Source organism: Petaurus breviceps, unplaced genomic scaffold, assembly GCF_028583685.1.
Source record: "Petaurus breviceps papuanus isolate PSGF00001 unplaced genomic scaffold, PetGlider_PUasm1.0 90865, whole genome shotgun sequence".
NCBI lineage: Eukaryota > Metazoa > Chordata > Mammalia > Diprotodontia > Petauridae > Petaurus > Petaurus breviceps.
Genome location: NW_027187367.1, coordinates 16,431,220 through 16,448,925, shown reverse-complemented (window position 1 = coordinate 16,448,925; position 17,706 = coordinate 16,431,220). Strand labels below are relative to the sequence as shown.

The 17,706-nt window shown below is 45.3% G+C and overlaps 2 protein-coding genes across 5 annotated transcripts in view; one reads left to right on the top strand and one right to left on the bottom strand.

Annotated features, from left to right (window-relative positions):
• Positions 1-5,449, top strand: part of MOCS1 (molybdenum cofactor synthesis 1) — a 44,696-nt gene extending 39,247 nt beyond the window's left edge. Inside the window, exon 11 of one of the 2 annotated variants that reach the window (XM_069073621.1) lies at positions 1,535-5,449. In XM_069073621.1, coding sequence (XP_068929722.1) covers positions 1,535-2,307 — 773 coding nt within the window. In that variant the 3' untranslated portion in view covers positions 2,308-5,449. The remainder of the gene's footprint in view (positions 1-1,534) is intronic. The other variant, XM_069073622.1, reaches the window with a different exon arrangement.
• The window catches only part of DAAM2 (dishevelled associated activator of morphogenesis 2), a 161,672-nt gene continuing 149,331 nt past the window's right edge, over positions 5,366-17,706 (bottom strand). For all 3 annotated transcript variants that reach the window (XM_069073618.1, XM_069073620.1, XM_069073619.1), the window contains 8 exons: positions 17,145-17,251; positions 16,380-16,468; positions 13,336-13,504; positions 13,092-13,199; positions 12,525-12,585; positions 10,702-10,833; positions 10,353-10,523; positions 5,366-9,228 (listed from right to left, as the gene is read on the bottom strand). In XM_069073618.1, coding sequence (XP_068929719.1) covers positions 9,010-9,228; positions 10,353-10,523; positions 10,702-10,833; positions 12,525-12,585; positions 13,092-13,199; positions 13,336-13,504; positions 16,380-16,468; positions 17,145-17,251 — 1,056 coding nt within the window. In that variant the 3' untranslated portion in view covers positions 5,366-9,009. The remainder of the gene's footprint in view (positions 9,229-10,352; positions 10,524-10,701; positions 10,834-12,524; positions 12,586-13,091; positions 13,200-13,335; positions 13,505-16,379; positions 16,469-17,144; positions 17,252-17,706) is intronic.

The window sequence follows — 17,706 nt, the reverse complement described above, 5'->3', positions numbered from 1 at the left end:
CATGGGGAAATTGAGGCTCAGAAAAGAGTAATAGACTTGTCCAAGGTCATAAAGCAAGTTAGTGCAAAAGCCAAGACTAGAACCCAGGTCTCTTGACTCAGTGTTACTGCTGTGATGCCTCCAATGACATTTTATCATTTTCATATGTGTCAAATGACATGAACCAGACTAACAAAATGCAGCCTCAAAGGTAGAGATCCTTAAAGGGGCCTGCTTTAAGGAAGAGAAAAGGCCACCTTGAAATGAGCCTGTCTCCTGTAAGTAAATGTGTAGGTCTGACATGCTTGAGGGTTGCTTGGAGGCATTTGACAAAATTCATTCTTCTAAGTAGGTTAAATCTTTCCCCTGTTATCTTGTTAATTTGCTTAACAGATTTTTTATTGGAGACAGAGACTTCATCTAGTCTTTAGTCTTTTAGTCCTTCATCTAGGACTTTTCTCTTTTTTTATCTTTTCTCTCTCTTTTTTTTATCATCTAAAATTCCGAATGAGTGAAATTTATAAGAGTCTGAGGACCTAGATTAGAATCCCATCTCTGAGCCTTCCCCCCATGTGACTTTAGGCTAATCCTTTTGCCTCAGTTTCCTTATCTGTCAAATGAGGAGGTTACACTCCTAGATGGTCTCTGAAGTTCCTTCTGGCAACAGATCTGCAATCCTCTGTTTTTCAGAGGCAGCATAGCAAAGTGGATAGGACAATGTACTTGGAGTCAGGGGAACTGGGTTCAAATCCTACATCAGACACTTACTAGTTTTGTGACACTTCCTCCCCCCCGCCCCGCCTGATCCCCAACAAGTTAACCTCTCTATTCAGTTTCCTCATATACAACATGGAAAGGGGATTGGACTCAGTGGCCTCTAAGGCACTCTAAGTCTATGATCCTATATGTAAAAATTTTTGTTGAGTCATATCCAACTCTTTGTGACCCCAGAAGTTGGAATTTTCTTGGCAGAGATACTGAGAGTTTGGCATTCACTTCTCCAGCTCATTATATGGATAAGGAAACTAAGGTAAAGAGGGTAAAGTGACTTGCCCAGGGTCACAAGTGTCTGAGGCCAGATTTGAACTCAGGAAAATGAGTCTTCCTCACTGCAGGCCCAGAGTTCTATCTATTATGCCACCTAGCTGTGCCAAGTGAAAATTAAAGTGGTTTTATGATTTTTTTAAAAATGGAAGGAACTTTGAGAGGTCATCTGACCCTCTGACTCAAGACATAATAGGCAGATAGGAAGGAGTAGCTTCTTTTTCCTAAAGGTTTCCCAGGATAGGAGCTCATGCCATAGTCCAGATTTTTGTTTTGTAGCCCACTGCTGAAGCTGACCCCTAGATGATCATGGTGACTGGGGTGGGGGGGGGGCGGTTAAAAGATCTCAAGTAGATATTTACTTCAGAGTTTGCCATTGTGTGTCTCTCTATTGCTTATGTCTCTGTGCCCTTCTGCCCACTGTCTTCCCTACCTCCCTATCTACAATGTCCTTTTTCTGTTGGTTCACTGTTGCCCTTAACCTCCTCTCTTCTTCCCTGTCTCCATATAGGGTGCTTCCCAAAGCTTGGAGATGCACCTCTGACTTCTCCCAGCCTACCTCCCTGGAACCCTCCTCACATCCAGGGACTCAGAGCCAGAGGGAGTTTCTCCAGCCACATGGGAACCATGTGGACAAAATGGGGATTGCCACAGGTCCTTCCTCCAACCCAGCCGAGGTCAGAGGCAAGCTCTTCCTGGAGATTCTACAGCTCTCGCCCCCAAGATCCTGACTGCAGCCCTAAGTGCCTTAACACAGAGACACCAGTTGTCCCAGCTACCCCCAGACTGTCTCCTCTCTCAGACCAACTGACCCACGTGGACTCAGAGGGACGGGCTGCCATGGTTGATGTGGGCGGAAAGCCAACCACAGAGCGGGTGGCTGTGGCCTCAGCTGTGGTCTTCCTGGGGCCTGAGGCCTTTAACCTTGTCCGCCAGAACCAGCTACGTAAAGGCGATGCCTTGGCTGTGGCCCAGCTGGCTGGAATCCAGGCAGCCAAACTGACTAGCCAGCTGATCCCGCTGTGCCATCATGTGACTCTGAGCCATACCCGGGTCCAGCTGGAGCTGGACGCTGCCCGCCATGCTGTAGTGATCCAGGCATCATGTCGAGCATGGGGCCCCACTGGTGTGGAAATGGAAGCCCTCACTTCTGCTACCATCGCTGCCCTTACCCTCTATGACATGTGCAAAGCAGTCAGCAGGGACATTATCCTGGGAGAGATCAAATTGCTTCGAAAAACAGGGGGTCAGCGAGGGGACTTTAACCGAAGCTCAAATTCCTAACCCTCTCACCCCCAACCCTGACAGACCAAAGTGCCCTCCCTTCCAGAGAATCGGTAGCACACTTTATATCAGCATCTAGGATGAGGAATGGATTTGGGGGAGCCAGAAATGGGGGCAGGACTCAAAATTTCATTCCTGGGGATAGTGAAGAATTAGTCACACTTTACCTTTGCAGAGCATAATTTTCAACATTCAACACTTTTCAAAATTAATTTCATATCCATGATATCATTTGACCCTTGGAATAACACTGTGGGGCCAGCAATGGGGAGATAAAGGTCCAAATCATCTACAAGTTAAACCAGTGGCCCTGGATAAGAGTTCATTAATGCCACCTACCCCTAACTTACTCTTCCTTACCATTTTTCCCCACCTTACTTGTTTTTGCCTTGGCTTAGGTCTTTAGTACAGTTTTAAGCAATTAAAGATTTTAAGTAAAGGGACACTAAGACTTTGGGGATATCCTGTATTGGCTGTTACTCCCCTTACCTTCTTAGCCCCCCAGCCCCACCCTACAGGCTGACATCCCCTCCCTACCTGAGAGAGGACTTTGGTCCAATTTATTTTTTCTAGACAGGGAAAGAAGGGAGGATTGACAGGCCTTAGGGATTTTTGCTCATTGCTTTTATTGATGCCCTTAATATATTTTTTTAACCTCACAGTCATTTCCAGATATACCCTCCCACAACTTCTATGAGCTTTCCTTGATGATAGAAACAAATAGTTAAGGAGAAACCAGCCAAGGCAAAGACTACATCTGACCGTAGAGGTAACATCCCACCTCTGCAGCCCAAGGAGGGTGATTCATTTCCTCATCCTTTCTCTGAACCTCAGTTGTTCTTATCCTTCTTGTGATAGCCTTGCCCCAGCCAGCCGGAGAAGCAAAGATTTATGGGTGGCTGGCACTCACTCCCTTCTCTCCCCATTCCTAGGAAGTTTATGTAGGTGGGGTAGGAAAAGGAATTTTATTGGTGAGGATGAATGAGGATGATTCCAGCTTAGCTATGGAGTTTGAGTTTTTACACTTGGAAGGGAACTCAATGACCATTTGTGTTTTGGATTTATTTCTTTCTGGCTCAAGAATGTAGTCTCACTCTTTTTCCCCCAACTCATATCCCTTTGCAGTTTTACCTTAATTTTCCTGTTTCACAGAGGTGCTACAGTGGATATGTTGTTGGGCCTTAGATCAGGAAGACCTAAGTTCAAATCCAGCTTCAGACACTTCCTGTGTGGCCTTAGGCAAGTCACTTAACCTCTGTTTGCCTCAGTCTCCTCATCTGTCAAATGGGGATAATAATAGCACCTGCCTTGAGGGGTTATTATGAGAATCAAGTGAGATAACATTTGTTAAAACACTTAACACAGAGTGCCTACATAGTAGGTGTAGTAGAAATTCTAGATATTATTGATATTAGGTATGAGGGGGCAGTGAGCAGGGAGGCTTAGTGAGCTTTCCAACTCAGGGCCATCATACATGACCCCTTAGTTTTCTCAGTTTTAGGTCTAACAGTGCCACCTCCCTTTTGTGTCCCAATTCTTCTCTCTTCTCCATTCCATCTCATTCTGACAGTGATGTTTTGTCAGACTCTGGGATGTCTGACATCTTACACCATGGCTTTAACAACTATGCAAAATGACAGCCTCTAAGCCTGGCTTCTGATCTCTCCTTGTCTTTCCATCTTCCCAGGGAAAATAGGGACAGGATGGTTGAAGACTTCTTTCCTACTCTGTTCTCAGTAAATGACACCCAGTTGTTTAATCGAACAACGGGGACAGGTAGCAAAACTAGGTGGCACAGTGGATAGAGTGCTGGATCCAGAGTTAGGAAGACTCATCTTCCTGAGTTCAAATCTGACCTCAGACTTACTAGCTGTGTGACCCTGGACAAGTCACTTTGCCCTGTTTGCCTTAGTTTCCTCATCTCTAAAATGAGCTGGAGAAGGAAATGGCAAAACCACTCCAGTATCTTTGCCAAGAAACCCCCAAATGGGAGGTTTTGCAGACATGACTGCCAAAAAAAGAAAAATGAGCAACAACTGAATAAACCCTTGAAAAATTTTTTTAAAGCAATCAGGGTTAAGTAACTTGCTCAAGGTTACATGGCCAGGTGTTCCTGGGTAGGTAATAAGTGTCTGAGCCCAGATTCGATCTCCAGGTCATCCCGACACTGGAGCTAGTGCTCTTACTCGCTGTGCTACCTGGCCGCCCTGACAATTATTTTTAAAGAAGAAAAGACATGAATATTTGATAAGGGAATGGTAGAAGGGTTGACTATAAAGATTTAAGGCAAGCTTCCCCATCCTCCCTCCCTCTACATTAACTCAAAATTCTCCCGTTTGCCTGTTTTTAACTGAGCTAATAACCTATGAGGAGGCCCAGCAGCTAGGTGTCTATCCTCCAAAGGTTAGTTCTAATAAACCCTTTCCTGTCTAAATTTGAGTTTAATTAGTGTTGGAGGAGGAGTTGGCCTTAAGCTTGACTTGTAGCTCTAGGCCTCCTTTCTCACGCCTTTCTCACCTTCAGCCGGTTGGGATTCCTTGGAAAATTGTACAGGCCAGGGTACCACTGCAGTATCAAATGGAACCTGTCCCTGCATTCCCTTTCCCTCAATACAGGGATGAGACCAACCTCAGGGTGGTAGGCTTCACTGAAGTCCCGTTTTCCTCCCCCCACTTCCTCTCCACAGCCAATGGAGCAGGAAAATCTATTCCCCTTTCCCACCAGTTGGAGACCCATGAACAATTTAACTGCTTTACATGTTTGACCCCTAGAAAGGCGTCCCTCTGCAATGATGCTAGATTACACAATGTCTAAAAAGGCTCTTTTTTTTGTTTTTGCAGTAGGATATACCCCAGGACCACTTCCACCCCCTTTGTTTAACACCATAATTTTTCTCCTCCTCCAGCCAGTCTCAGACTTTGGCCATAGCCTGGCAATAGCCTTCCTTCTTTCTCCACGCTTTCATCCCCACATCATCTCCTCCAGTTCTAAAATATAAACATTCATTTTTTGAGGGAAAATGAGGCAAGATAACAAAGAATAGGCACAAGACGGGTGGTAAAGGGGCTGTACGGATTTAATATTTTTAGTATTACAGTATATTCTTATAAAAAAAAAAGGTGCGAATAAAAAGGACACTACAGATTTTGTACATTAGACTCATTGTCTGAGATAGCTGGTGAATGTGACAATGCCACTGAGGTGTGACTGATGGAAGGGGACAGCCCCAGCTTGGGGGTTTGGGAGAGACTGATGAGAGGAGGAGATACACCCCCCCCCCAGATTCCTCCTCCAGCAAGCTTCCTCTCATGGTGAGATCTAGAGGTGGAGGCCGAGGGTGAGTTGGGGTCTGGGTTCTGTGTTGGGGGTGGAGAAGTCCAGGGGTGCTTGCGGGGGGAGGCTACATTACATCAAACATGAATTCTGCATTTGATGTAAAATTAGACAATGGAGAAAATTTACCCCAAGAAAAGGCAGAGCAGGGGAGAAGGGCAAAGAGCAAAAAGATTAAAAAAAGGCAGCACACCAGGTACCAGTCTGACCCAGCCTCTATGGGGCATCAGTCAATGACACCCCCATCCCCCCAATTCTTGCTGGGCCAGCCTCTTCAGTCAGTCTGTTGAGGGGATGGTGGGGAGCTAATCTTGCCAAGCAGCCTCCACTACCCCCATCGGCCCTCTGGGCCAGCAGGAACTAGGGAACAATAAATAGAAATCAGGGTCCCGGGGCTGATGGGCTTCATCTAAATTAGAAACAAACTAAACAAAACTGTGTGTGCCATTTGCTCCTGGACAGAAAGGCACGATGTCCACCAGGTATCTCCAGATGTCAGTATCTGGGACTTTCCTGTGGCAATACAAGGAGGATGCCAGGAGGAAGAAGCACATGCTATGGCTAAGCTACCCTACTGTGTGCCACCCTCTATAGAGTGGCACTGTGTCGTAGAGTCAGGAGTAGGGCTACTAGAACTGTATTGCTTTATGGTTTGGGAGGAGGAGGGGCAAGAAGCGGAAGTGGTTTGCATCTTGGGGGTACACCAAGACAAAGGAGAGTTCCATCAAATTGGTCACATTAACACCTTTCCCAACTTCCCACCTTCCATCACATTCACTCTTTGGACAAATGTGGCTGAAATCCTTCCCGATGCCTCCTTGGGATTAGGGAGCATATGTGAGAGAGGGACAGCTTTTAATGAGAACTCTAGAAGACCACAACTATTATCACATCCCTCCCCAGCACCCCCAGTCCAGACAACTCGGCTCCCTCCTCTTTCTTATCCATGACCCCGTCCATCCTATACTTGGGTGGAAGCACCCCCCCCCCCACCCCATTACCTTATTCCTTCCTCTGGCCCAACTCACAAGACACACTGAGCACATGCTTCTCAGACAGCAGTATGGCCTCCCCTTTAGGGTCTTCTCTCCTGTCTCTCAGGTGAGGCCCTCAACCATCCAGATCAACCAGGACGTTCAATGTCCCTCTCTCCCTCCCAGAAGATTGGCAGCTGGAGAGTGGGCCTGCTCATTAGGCCACACTGAGAAGGGGGATTTGGTCAGAGCAAATACATGTTAAAGAGACATAAGTAAAAAGAGGAAAATCTGGTTGTTATGCCAAGTGGATGGCACTTAAAGGCCTATATGTCATGATAAAAGAAGAGGGAAAGTCCATTTCAAATGGAAGTTTCCTGACTCCACCATAATGTCTCCGGTGTTCCTGACTCTGGGGATCAGGAATTAGAGGGCAAGGTATCAATGAGCTAACCAAAGGACGGTGTAAGATGGGAGTTAAGATGGCGGTGGAGTAGGATGGAGAGCTGGAAGTGGATTATCAGCAAGTCTTATTAACCTGTCCCCCTACCTACCTACCTTCTCCAAGCAGGGCTACCTATTTTGGCAGCTGGGGAGTGGGAAACAGATTTATGAGTTGGGAGGTAAGTGGCTGGTGGCCAAACCCACTTCTTGGCTCCAAGCTCTTCTCTTCATTGATCATTTACTGAAGGGAATCACACCCCATCACTCACAGTTCTTTGAATCCACAACCCTCTTTTTAGATCTGAGCTTGGCCCCCACTGATCCTAAAGGGTAGATCCCTCATTGGAGATATGTAAACATGGACTAGCTATATTAGGACTGATCTGCAGGGTACAACTTCAAAATATGTGGCCCCCTCTAGAAAGCTGTGGAAAAATGACTTGTCTCATCCATCCTTACTGATGGTTCACTCTTCAGCTGAGCAAAGAGCTAACTTTATTCTAAGTGGCTCTCCTCCCTTTACACACACACACACACACACACACACCCAAGGCCTTCTCTAAGATGGATAGGGCTTTGGAGGACCAGGGAAGAGGGGGGCCTGGCTGCTCCCACTTTTATGAGACAGGCTGCACTGGAAGTTAGGCATAGTCTGAAAGAAATGAGGCTTGTGAGCAAATAAGTTTCTTTAAGAGAGCAGGAAAAATCAAACCAGGGGCTGAGGTGCTGGTGTTCTCTGGGCTCCCGACAGAGTATGTACATATTCCATGTCTCCAGGACAATGGTCAATGGGTGTGTACATTTGAATGAGGGGAGGGAAGAGGGGGCAAGGGTGAGGTGTAGGTTGGAGCAGGAGAGGGCAGGGTGTCAGGGTTTCAGTTCCAGAGGTGGGGGAGGGGGGTAAGGTTTGGAAAGGGGACGAGGCAGGTGATCCCAAATCATTCCCCTGCAAGAAGAGGAAGAAGGAACAGCATCAAGCCAGATTCCATTCTGGGGATAGGGAAAACAGTCTTCATACATAAGCCCAAGTCCCTGACTTTGGCTACAATATAAATGTTTCACTAAAGGTAAGGGCAGGAGCCCAGCCAGTTTCTATCAATATTGAGTGTCTCATACCAAAATTGTGCTAAGGAAAATAGCCCAGTTCTCTAGCTCATGACCGATTCAGACAGTCTTCCTGTTCCTTGGACCCCCCACCTTTTTTTTTTTTTTTGCACTGGCCATATCCTTCCCTCTATCCATCTTTCCATTCCACTCACTTCTTCGACAAGCACATCTGAAATCTTAATGCACTCAGGGTAGAAGATTAACAAAGCTTGTTTGTGTTTGACAGCTTCCGGAAAATCTCTCTATTTTTTTTCCTTCTTCTCTTTCATCTATGTTAGGACATTTTTGTCTTCAGGTTTGCTGCCAGACTATCCCTAATCTAGATGCCCCAGGCTTCTATTCAAGAGAAAGGGAAGTCAGTTCCAAAGATGAAGGGACTATGTGCTTTAGCTCTCAGAGGCCATACAAAGAAAATGCCCTGCCTCCCACTACCCATTCACCATCAGAGACATCTCAGCATCTTGGTTTGCCTTCAGTGGGGGGTTCAGAGCTGATCCGGGAGCTGCTAGAGCCATTCTATGGCAACATGCAGGTACCCGGGTGGGGCTGTGGGCCCTCAACACAACTTCTAGGCATCCCTTAGAAGTAACTGGACCTCTGACCATGTAACAACAGAGATCACTGTTGATGCCTCCAGAGCAGGAGTCAGTCACAGCAGAATGGGGGCCAGGCGCAAGAAGAATAGTTAGAGAAGGAAGGGGGACATACTTGGGCCAGCCACACACCACTGCCCCAAATCCAGCTTAAGCACCCAATTAGGCAAGCCCCGACTGTGCCCCTTTTAGTCCTTCCTCAGCTTCCTCAAGCTGCAGCCATCTTCCTTCTGCTGCCGAAGTCTCCGAAGTCAATAATTTAGCTTGTTCACCGCTCGCTCCCGGCTTATTTCGAGTGTTTGGGTCCCTGACCGCTTGCGACTTCGTTTGAACTTGGACAAGTCCTTGTCAAAAACTTCACCTGAGCGCAGAGCGGAGACCAGGTCATCAAACTCTCCGCCCTCCTCCAAAGAGCTGACACCAACAGCTGCCTTCCTTTGTCGACGCTCCCGATCCCGCTGCTCCTTCAGCTGAGGGTGAAGGCAAGCCAGATCAGTTATTATTGGAGGGAGGCCAGCCCAAGGAAGGATTGGCAATCAGTCTCTCTCTCCCTCTCACTCTATCCCCACTGGGGAGCCAGAGAAGGTGGGAATTCATATTTCCTCCCTCTTCTCAAAAGTGGCCCAGTTTCTGATTAATAACAACAATTATATTAACAACTAGCATTTAAATAACATAGTTTGTTTGCTTTGAAAACAAAGCATTTTACAGAAATGGAAAAATATATCAAAAGAGATCTCCCAGCTCCGTTTTTTTGTTCAACCACCATACAGGCTGTTAGGTAGATGAAGTTGAATAGAGAGCCGGCCTAGAGTCAAGAACACCCAAGTACAAATAAAGCTTAAGAAACTAGCAGTATGACCCTGGGCAAGTCACTTAACCTCTGTTTACCTGTTTACCCAATTAAAAAAAATGGAGATAACAGTACCTGCCTTGAAGGATTATTGTAAGAATATGAGATATTTGCGAAGCTCTTAACACAGTGCCTAGCACACAGTAGGCACTATAAGTGATTATTCCCTTCCCCCTAACAGTCTCACACTGATTCCTAGCTCTCCTGGAAGTCATCTGAATCCTTAATCCTCTTCCTCATGGCCTTACCTTCTTCTATCAAAGTCTTTCAGTTCCTGCCCATTTTCTATCACGTTCCTGTCATGACTGGGTTGTTGTTTGTGCTTCATTCTCGAAGAGGACCATGACATCAGGAATATGATGCCATGATTTGCAAATGAATTGGATTTAAGTGAGGGAGGGCTGTGCAAGGTCACCAGCCTCACTTTCTCCTCTGGAGCCATCTGGATCCAGTGGCCAGATGGTCCATATTCATTAGGATGACTGGAGATGGCCCAGTAATTACTGGGGTGGGTGGGGCTGGCGAAGGGGACAGACTGGCCAATGAGCCCAATCCTCATGAGTCCCACCTTGACCCATGACACTCCCAAACCCTTGTTCCTCCCTACAAGGTAGAACTTCAAATATACCATTATCAACTCATCCATTATCTTCCAACCATACTTAGTTTCTTCAGTATTTTTTCCACTTCCCACTTCCTCTACAACCCTCCCTTCTCTGCCCCCTCAGTGCCTCTTCCTACCATGGCTTCCATCCGTGCCCGTCTCTCCTCCTCCTCCTTCTTTCTCCTCATGCTGTCCAGGTCCTGCCGGGCCTCAGAGAAGGCCTGAAGGAAGGTGTCAAAGATGCCAAAAAACTCATCTGGCTGCATCTTGCCCTCAGGTTCTCCAAAGTGCTTCAGTGCCCTGGCAAACTGTCATTGGGAGAAGAGTGGGGAGGAAGCAGAGACACAGGGATCAGGACCTGGAGGGCTGGTCATCAGGGGCTAAGGCAGGAGGGAATTCAGACTGAGGGATCATTAGTCTGTCTCAGGGGACTCAGTGGGGCTGGGATTGAGGATCAGAAAGACGGGAGGACCGAAATATCTTTACCTTGTCCCTGGCTTCATTAAGTTGATCCTCCAGCTCCGAGAAACTGAAGCTGGCAACTGTGATGAAGTCACTCATGATCGGGACAAACTTATCACCCGACTCCCTTTTCTGGTGCTTCTGATATTCTAGCTCCTATGAAGCATGAAGGAAACAAAAGGGGAAGGGGATTTCAGGCTAAATGACCAGCATTAAGAGGGAGGGGGTGACTGGGGGAAACGTTCTCTTATTTATACCAGGCTCCTACCCTTCCTTCCATCTATAGCAACACAGAGGCAGTCTCAGAGTCTCTTGGGCTGAAAGGCCATGTAATCCATTTCTCTGTCTATTACTACCTTTGCCCTCAGGTTGAACAGACTGGGTGGGGTTCTCCTCTTTTTAGAGACTTTCCTAGAAGTTGATTCTTCAGCCTTCTACAAGTAATTATCTGTGTTTTCCTGAAGCAATCACATTCTCAATCAAATCCCATTCCCATTCTGTCTGGACTTGTGTACCTGCCTGTCCCCCTGTCAACAAATCTCTTCTCAGCACCACCACACCCAACCAGAGGGGAAGGGAAAGCCCAGTGTGTCTCTGGTTTTTTTATCTCCCATATCCACCAAGAGGAGCTACCAAGAGGCTCAGAGAAAGGTTGCAGGATACATTTGACCCATATAGACTAGCATCCATGCTAGTCTGCTCTAGAGCAGAGAACCAGATCCTTAGAGAAAAGAGTCTTCAACCTCCAAGAATCGGGTGAGGAGAAATAAGAGAGTGTCTTGAATTAAATTTATTATATAGGGCTCCACCATGACCAATCTCTTATACTCCCCTGGGCCTTAGTTTCCTCAACTATAAAACAAAAGGGATAGGGAAACTAGGTAGTAGAGTGGAAAGAGCACTGGCCCTGGAGTCAGGAGGACCTGGGTTCAAATTTGGCTTCAGACACTTCTTAACTGTGTGACCCTGGGCAAATCACTTAGCCCCAACTGCCTTCAAAAATAAAAAAAAAAAAGCAAAAATAAAACGAGAAGAAAAAACTGGATGACCTCCAGAGCAAGGGTTCTTCATTTTTCGTTCTTGGTCTAGTTTTTGTCATGGTCCTTCTCTGTCTGTCTGGTGAAGCCTAGAGACCCCTTCTCAGAATTATGCTTTAAAATTCATAAGATGAAATACAGAGGGTTTTTTTTGGTGCCCTTTTAAAGTGTCTTCCAGCTCTGGGTCTATGATCTTATGATCCTTCTTCAGGACTAACTCACTTTCTCTCTCTCTCTCTCTTTTTTCTCTTTCTCACTTTCATATGTTTATGGTACCTCCCACTCCCCAATTTCTCCAGCTCCCTCAACCCCTGCCCCTTTCCTTAAGGCTACAAGGAATATAAACTCATTTTATTAGCAATCTAAGTAAAACATAATTAAGAAGATAAAACTGAAATCTAATTCATGCCAAACAGAAATGATTTTTTGGATTACCTATTGTCTTGAACTGGATCCTAAATAAAGGCAGAAATCTGAAGGAGCATCATGGTCATTGCCAATCAATGTGCCAGTTGGAAAGTAGATGCCCTACCAGGTAGCCTCAGTACTGTACCAAGTACTGGGTGGGGCAGGGTGGGGATTAGGGCAGGGCAGGATACAGAGAAGTATAAAGTACAATCTCAGGTCTTAATAAGTGATTTAAATCTAGTTGGGAGAACAAAAAACAAGCACCCTAATATACATGAAACATTAGTAAACAGGGGAAGACTTTTCCATCACACTGAGAGGGCCCATCCCTATAAGTAGTTCTCTCCAAACAGTATCAATTCCCAAATCTTAGGGGATGGAAATCCAGGGGTAGGTACTCACCGCCTCTACAGCTCTCAGTCCTTTTCTGATGTTGTTTACCTCCTTCTCCAACTCTGACAGACTGCAGGGGAAACAGTTCAGGGGACTGGACTGTAATTTTCCAGTTTGGAAAGGGGAAGAGCATGGGGGACAGAGGGAAAGAAGGAAGAGTCTCCCTGACCCCCTCACCTTCCACAGGCCTCCTCCCACCTCTAAGTCCTTTCCCTAGGGGAGCTGGGATCTCAAACAGGGACAAGATTCTGATTCTCCACATGAATTAATTATATTTATTTAAAACCCAGGTTTTCAGGTGAAAAGTTGTATTTTAATTAAAAAAGAGAAAACCCTGTTTAAATAAATTCTGTGCAGTCGACTTTCATCTGTATGTAGGTTTTTCACAGCAAAAGTTCATCATCTGGTTGGCTTCTCTCTACCACTCAGTACAATTCTGGTTGCTGTTCTCCCTTTTCCCGAAGCCCTCATTGCCATAGGAGCCCAGTGGAAATGTTCAGGAGTCAGGAGATACTTGGGGGATAGATCCAAGCTTGGATGGCTGGAACAATAATAGAGAAGAATGTATCCACTCACTTGACTTTGGCAGCCTCAGCGAGATGCTGAAGCTCGGCAGGCATATTGAGGATGTCAGGGAAATTCTTCTCCAAAATCATGATCAGATAATGGAGCAATGAGATGTTTCTGCAGTTGGAAGGCGAGGGAAACAGTTGGTCAGAGGGCATAGATTTGGGAGACCAAGAAAGAAATCCAAGGAAAGGTTGAGTCATGGGTGAGATAAAGGGGAGGTTGGGAAGGTGGAAGAAGGGAGGGCTCTAACCTGTCAATACTGGACTTGGTGTCAGCAATCTTGTTGAGGCTGGAGACTCGGAAGCCGTAAGCACCCCCTCGTTGTCCCTTGTTCATATAGTTGCCGATGGCGAGGACAACTTCCAAGAGACGCTTCAGTCGGTGACTGCGTGTCAGCTCCCTGGAGGCCAGCAGGAGGGCTAGGGAGTAGGGGTGGGTCACCCCCAGAACTGGGTGAGACCCCTAACACTGGCCTGGGGGACAGCCATAAGGAAGGAGGGCAAATCCCCCCCCCCCCAAGGATATTCCAACACAAAGCTCGGAAAACAGAACTGGCCTAGGCTTCAGAGTAGCAGTGACCATCTGTCTAACCCTCTTCCTCCAAGAAGCATTACCCCACAACCAGTCCATGGCAAGTGAATGCTCACCTCTTCCAGCCTTCCTGGATGAACCGGAAGAGTGGCTGTGAATTCTCACTCCCACACAACTCATAATTTTTGCTGCCCTTGTAACAGATGTTCCCACTAACCCCTCTGTTTGTTCATGATATAATTACAGTTATCTCTCAATTATCTATAGTTGGAAGGGAGAAGTGGTAAACAATTCAACAATACCAGATTCCCACCATGCCCCCTTCACCCTCCAAAAAAGACATCAAAAAGATGTATTTTCCTAATCATTTCATAGAACGTATATACAGGAAAAAAATCACAAGACCAAGTTTCGTGGCCCAGCTTTGACATTCATTACTTCTTTGACCACAGATCAATCTCTTCACCTCTCACTTTCATCATATGTAAAATAAGAATGACAAAGTTTGCAAACTATCAAAGCTCCAACAGGGCAGTTGTGAGGGAGGTACCTTGTTAACCTTAGGAATTATGATAGGGACTGGAACTGTGATTTCATTAGTGTAAGAAATTCCCAGATAAGGAAAGTCCCTCTACCAGTGAAAGCATTCCCCATCCCCTTTCTAGGCAACTTAGAGTCTTAGAGAATTGCCTGAGTCATTAAGAAGTTAAGTGACTTGCCTAGGGTCACACAGTCAGTATGTGTTAGAGGCACAACTTGAACCTAGGTCTTGTTGCCCATCAGCTATGCCATGCTGCCTCTCATGTTAGCCATAAATATTGTATTATATAAATATAATGTATAAATATATTATACGAATTGTAAAATATAAATACAAATTGTATTATATAAATATAACATTGCTATAAGAATTATTATATTTACAATTATAATATATTTGTATAGAATATATTTACAATTGTATGATATATATACAATTGTTATATATTCACACAATACATATATATTACATACATATTATATACATAATATACAATTATGCTATATATAATAGATATATTCTATATTATATAATGGTTATATAATATATTGTACTACACATAATTATATAAAATGCTGCATTATATAATTATATTATGTTGTATAATTATGTTTTAATATAATTACATATATGTATTTATATCCTATATAATAGCAAAAACTTGCATAATTAGACAACAGTATTTATATTATTATAATTATATTAATAATTATGATAATCTTATGCAACTGAAAGTTTAGGGAGAATTTATTTAAATAATATAATTTTTACAAAAGTATGTTCATCTATGTGTGCATTCTGAATCCCTCTCCATTTGCACTATGGAGCTGGGAATTTGCCCACTGGTAAGACCTCACCTGGACTATTTGTCTGTACCACTTAAAGATATGATGAGGCTGGAGACCCACAGACTCCCACCTGCCTCCCTGCCTCTCTGCAGAGTGGGATGAGCAGTTGCATAGTAGCAGCAGGGTAGACTTGAAGTGAGTATGGAGTGTCTGTATTTATCTGTTTCTCCTTGGGAATGCTGATGGTGCCTATACTGAGAATGTTATCAGCAGCAGTCTCACTGAAAGCTGAAGCTCTGGTGTCCAGCAGAGGGCGCTCAAGGTATTCCTTAGATGTGGCACTCCAGGTGAGTCAGGACCTCTGGTTTCCCAGCCTTACTCATGGACCACGTCTCTACCAACATGTTGGAATCACCTTCTCGGATGAGGTGGGGTGAGGGATGGAAGTCTAGAGAAACCTTTTTACTCCTATTCTTTTTCCTTAAACACCTACCTCCTTCTCTGCCTCATGGGCTCCCTCATCATTCTCACTTCCTACCAAGGTAACCACCTCTCAGTCAATTAGACCCTTTCTATCACTCCTTTTAGGAAGCCTCAAATCCCAGTATCCTGGGGTCTAGGGAGGAGAGGGAGACACACTTTGATGAGCTCAGCTTTGCCTTCTGTGTCCCTACTTGGGCACAACCACAGAAGGTTAGAGCCAGAAGGGATACAAGAGATTATCTAGTCTAATTCCTCATTTGACAAATGAGGAAATTGAAGTCAGGGAGGTTAAGTGATTCCTGTAAAATCATGCAGCTAATTAGTAGCATGGTTATGTCTTTTGACTCCAAGTGCTGGGATCTTTCCATTCCAGCACGAACAGCTGCCCCAACAACTAAATACATCCTGTCCATCTTCTTCTCCATCACCTTTTCCCCTGTTCTAGTGCCTCTCCTCCAGAATAGCCCAACCCAGCTTTTAGAATAATGCATTCTATATTTATGTAACTTCTATCACATGTTGGATTGCTATATTGTACAGTCATATAACAAAACCCTCCCCTTACTGAGAAATCATTAGAATAATCAATTTAAAGTTGGAAAGGACTTTTGTGGTCATCTAGTCCAATTCCTTAATTTTATAGATAAGGAAACTGAGGTCCTTAGGCATCTGGCATGCTAAGGTGACACATGTATCGTCAGGACAGCATGTGTATCAACACACACATACACATTACATGTATCTTCTAATTGGGTTAGTTTTCAATTTTACATTTGACTTTGGGTTTGTTTGGGGGTCTGCAGGGATTTCATAAACCATTCCCTGTCTTGCTGTACTTTAACTTGTTTGTTTCTGGCCTCCCAGTTGTTTCATCTTTAAATATGACTATCCTGATACTTAACCCCAGTCCCCCTGTACCCTGAGGCCTCTCCAAGTTTCCCTCAACCTTACCTTCTACTTTAGGCTTGGTCTCTGCCAGTCTCTCTTGAAACTTCTTCTTAAAGAAGAGAGCCTGCAGACGCTGCTGGTAGTGATCGATCCTACAGGGGAAAGGGAAACGGTTCATGAGGAATCATTTCAATAGCCAGCTCTAGGCTCAGTCCTCCATGTCCTCCAACACAAGAAAGACAGACAGTGTAGAAAGGAGCCAGAGGTTCCAAGTCTCCTACTTGCTCCCTGAGTGGCCTTAGGCAAGCTGCTTCATTTTTCTGGGCCTCTGTTTCCTCATGTGCAAAATGACAGAATTGGACTAGAAAGCCTCTGAGGTTCCTTTCAGCTCCAGGAGTGTGAGGCTATGGTTCTACAAGGCAATTCTTAAATTACAGAAAATGTACTTGCTAGAATGAGAGTCTGGAGACCCGAGAACTAACCCTGGCTCTACAACTAACTTATTTTGGAACCTCAGGTAAGTCATTTCCCACTCTATGCCTCAGTTTCCTCATGTGTAAAATGAGGGCGTTGGACTAAATGACCCATGAGATTCTCTTGCAGACCTAGCGTTATACAAGCCTATGATCTTCCTTTAGCTCTCTCCAGTCTTTTCTATCTGCTTCCTCATGAAACCAGCTCTGTTCGTTTCCTTTCTCCCCCTTAACCCAACTCTCGTCCCTCCTCAGATTTCTTATGCTAGACCCAACCTGCTCACGTGAGAAATGAGTGGTCATCTCAAGGCCATACACACTGACCCAGCCAAGCCCTCTGCCCATGTGCCCAGACCTGCTCATCTCATAGAGGAAACGGTCAGCGCGGGCCATTCGATCAATCTCATGCTTGTGCTCCTCCAGCAGGTCAATGTCACTCTTCTCAGGGATGAACTTGAGAAGCTGTGGAGGTTGGTGTGGGGGACAAACAAGAAACTCAGTAATAAGCTGGGGAACATGGATTGGCAGGGATGGATGTCCATCTCATAACTACCTAAAATGGCGGGGGGAGGTTTTTTGAAAACAGACCAGTTTTTAATCCATCTCCAGTTTGTTGAGGTCTAGTACTGCCCCAGGGCAGGATGGATGAGTTGACCTTTTTGACTGCATTCATTAGAGGACTCTAAGATCTCCTTGTATAGGGATGAAACCCTGGCTGCCCCCTCACTTCCTTTTATGAATGTGAACCCACCCCATTTCTGCCTTGAAAATGATGGGAGGATATTGCCTTGTCATGGAAGAATGGGATGGTGACAGAGATTGCCATTTTATTCCTCCCATTACTGTCCCATTTCCATCCCTTCCTTCCATTACTGTCCCTTTCCATCTCTTCCTCCCATTACTGTCTCTTTTCTATC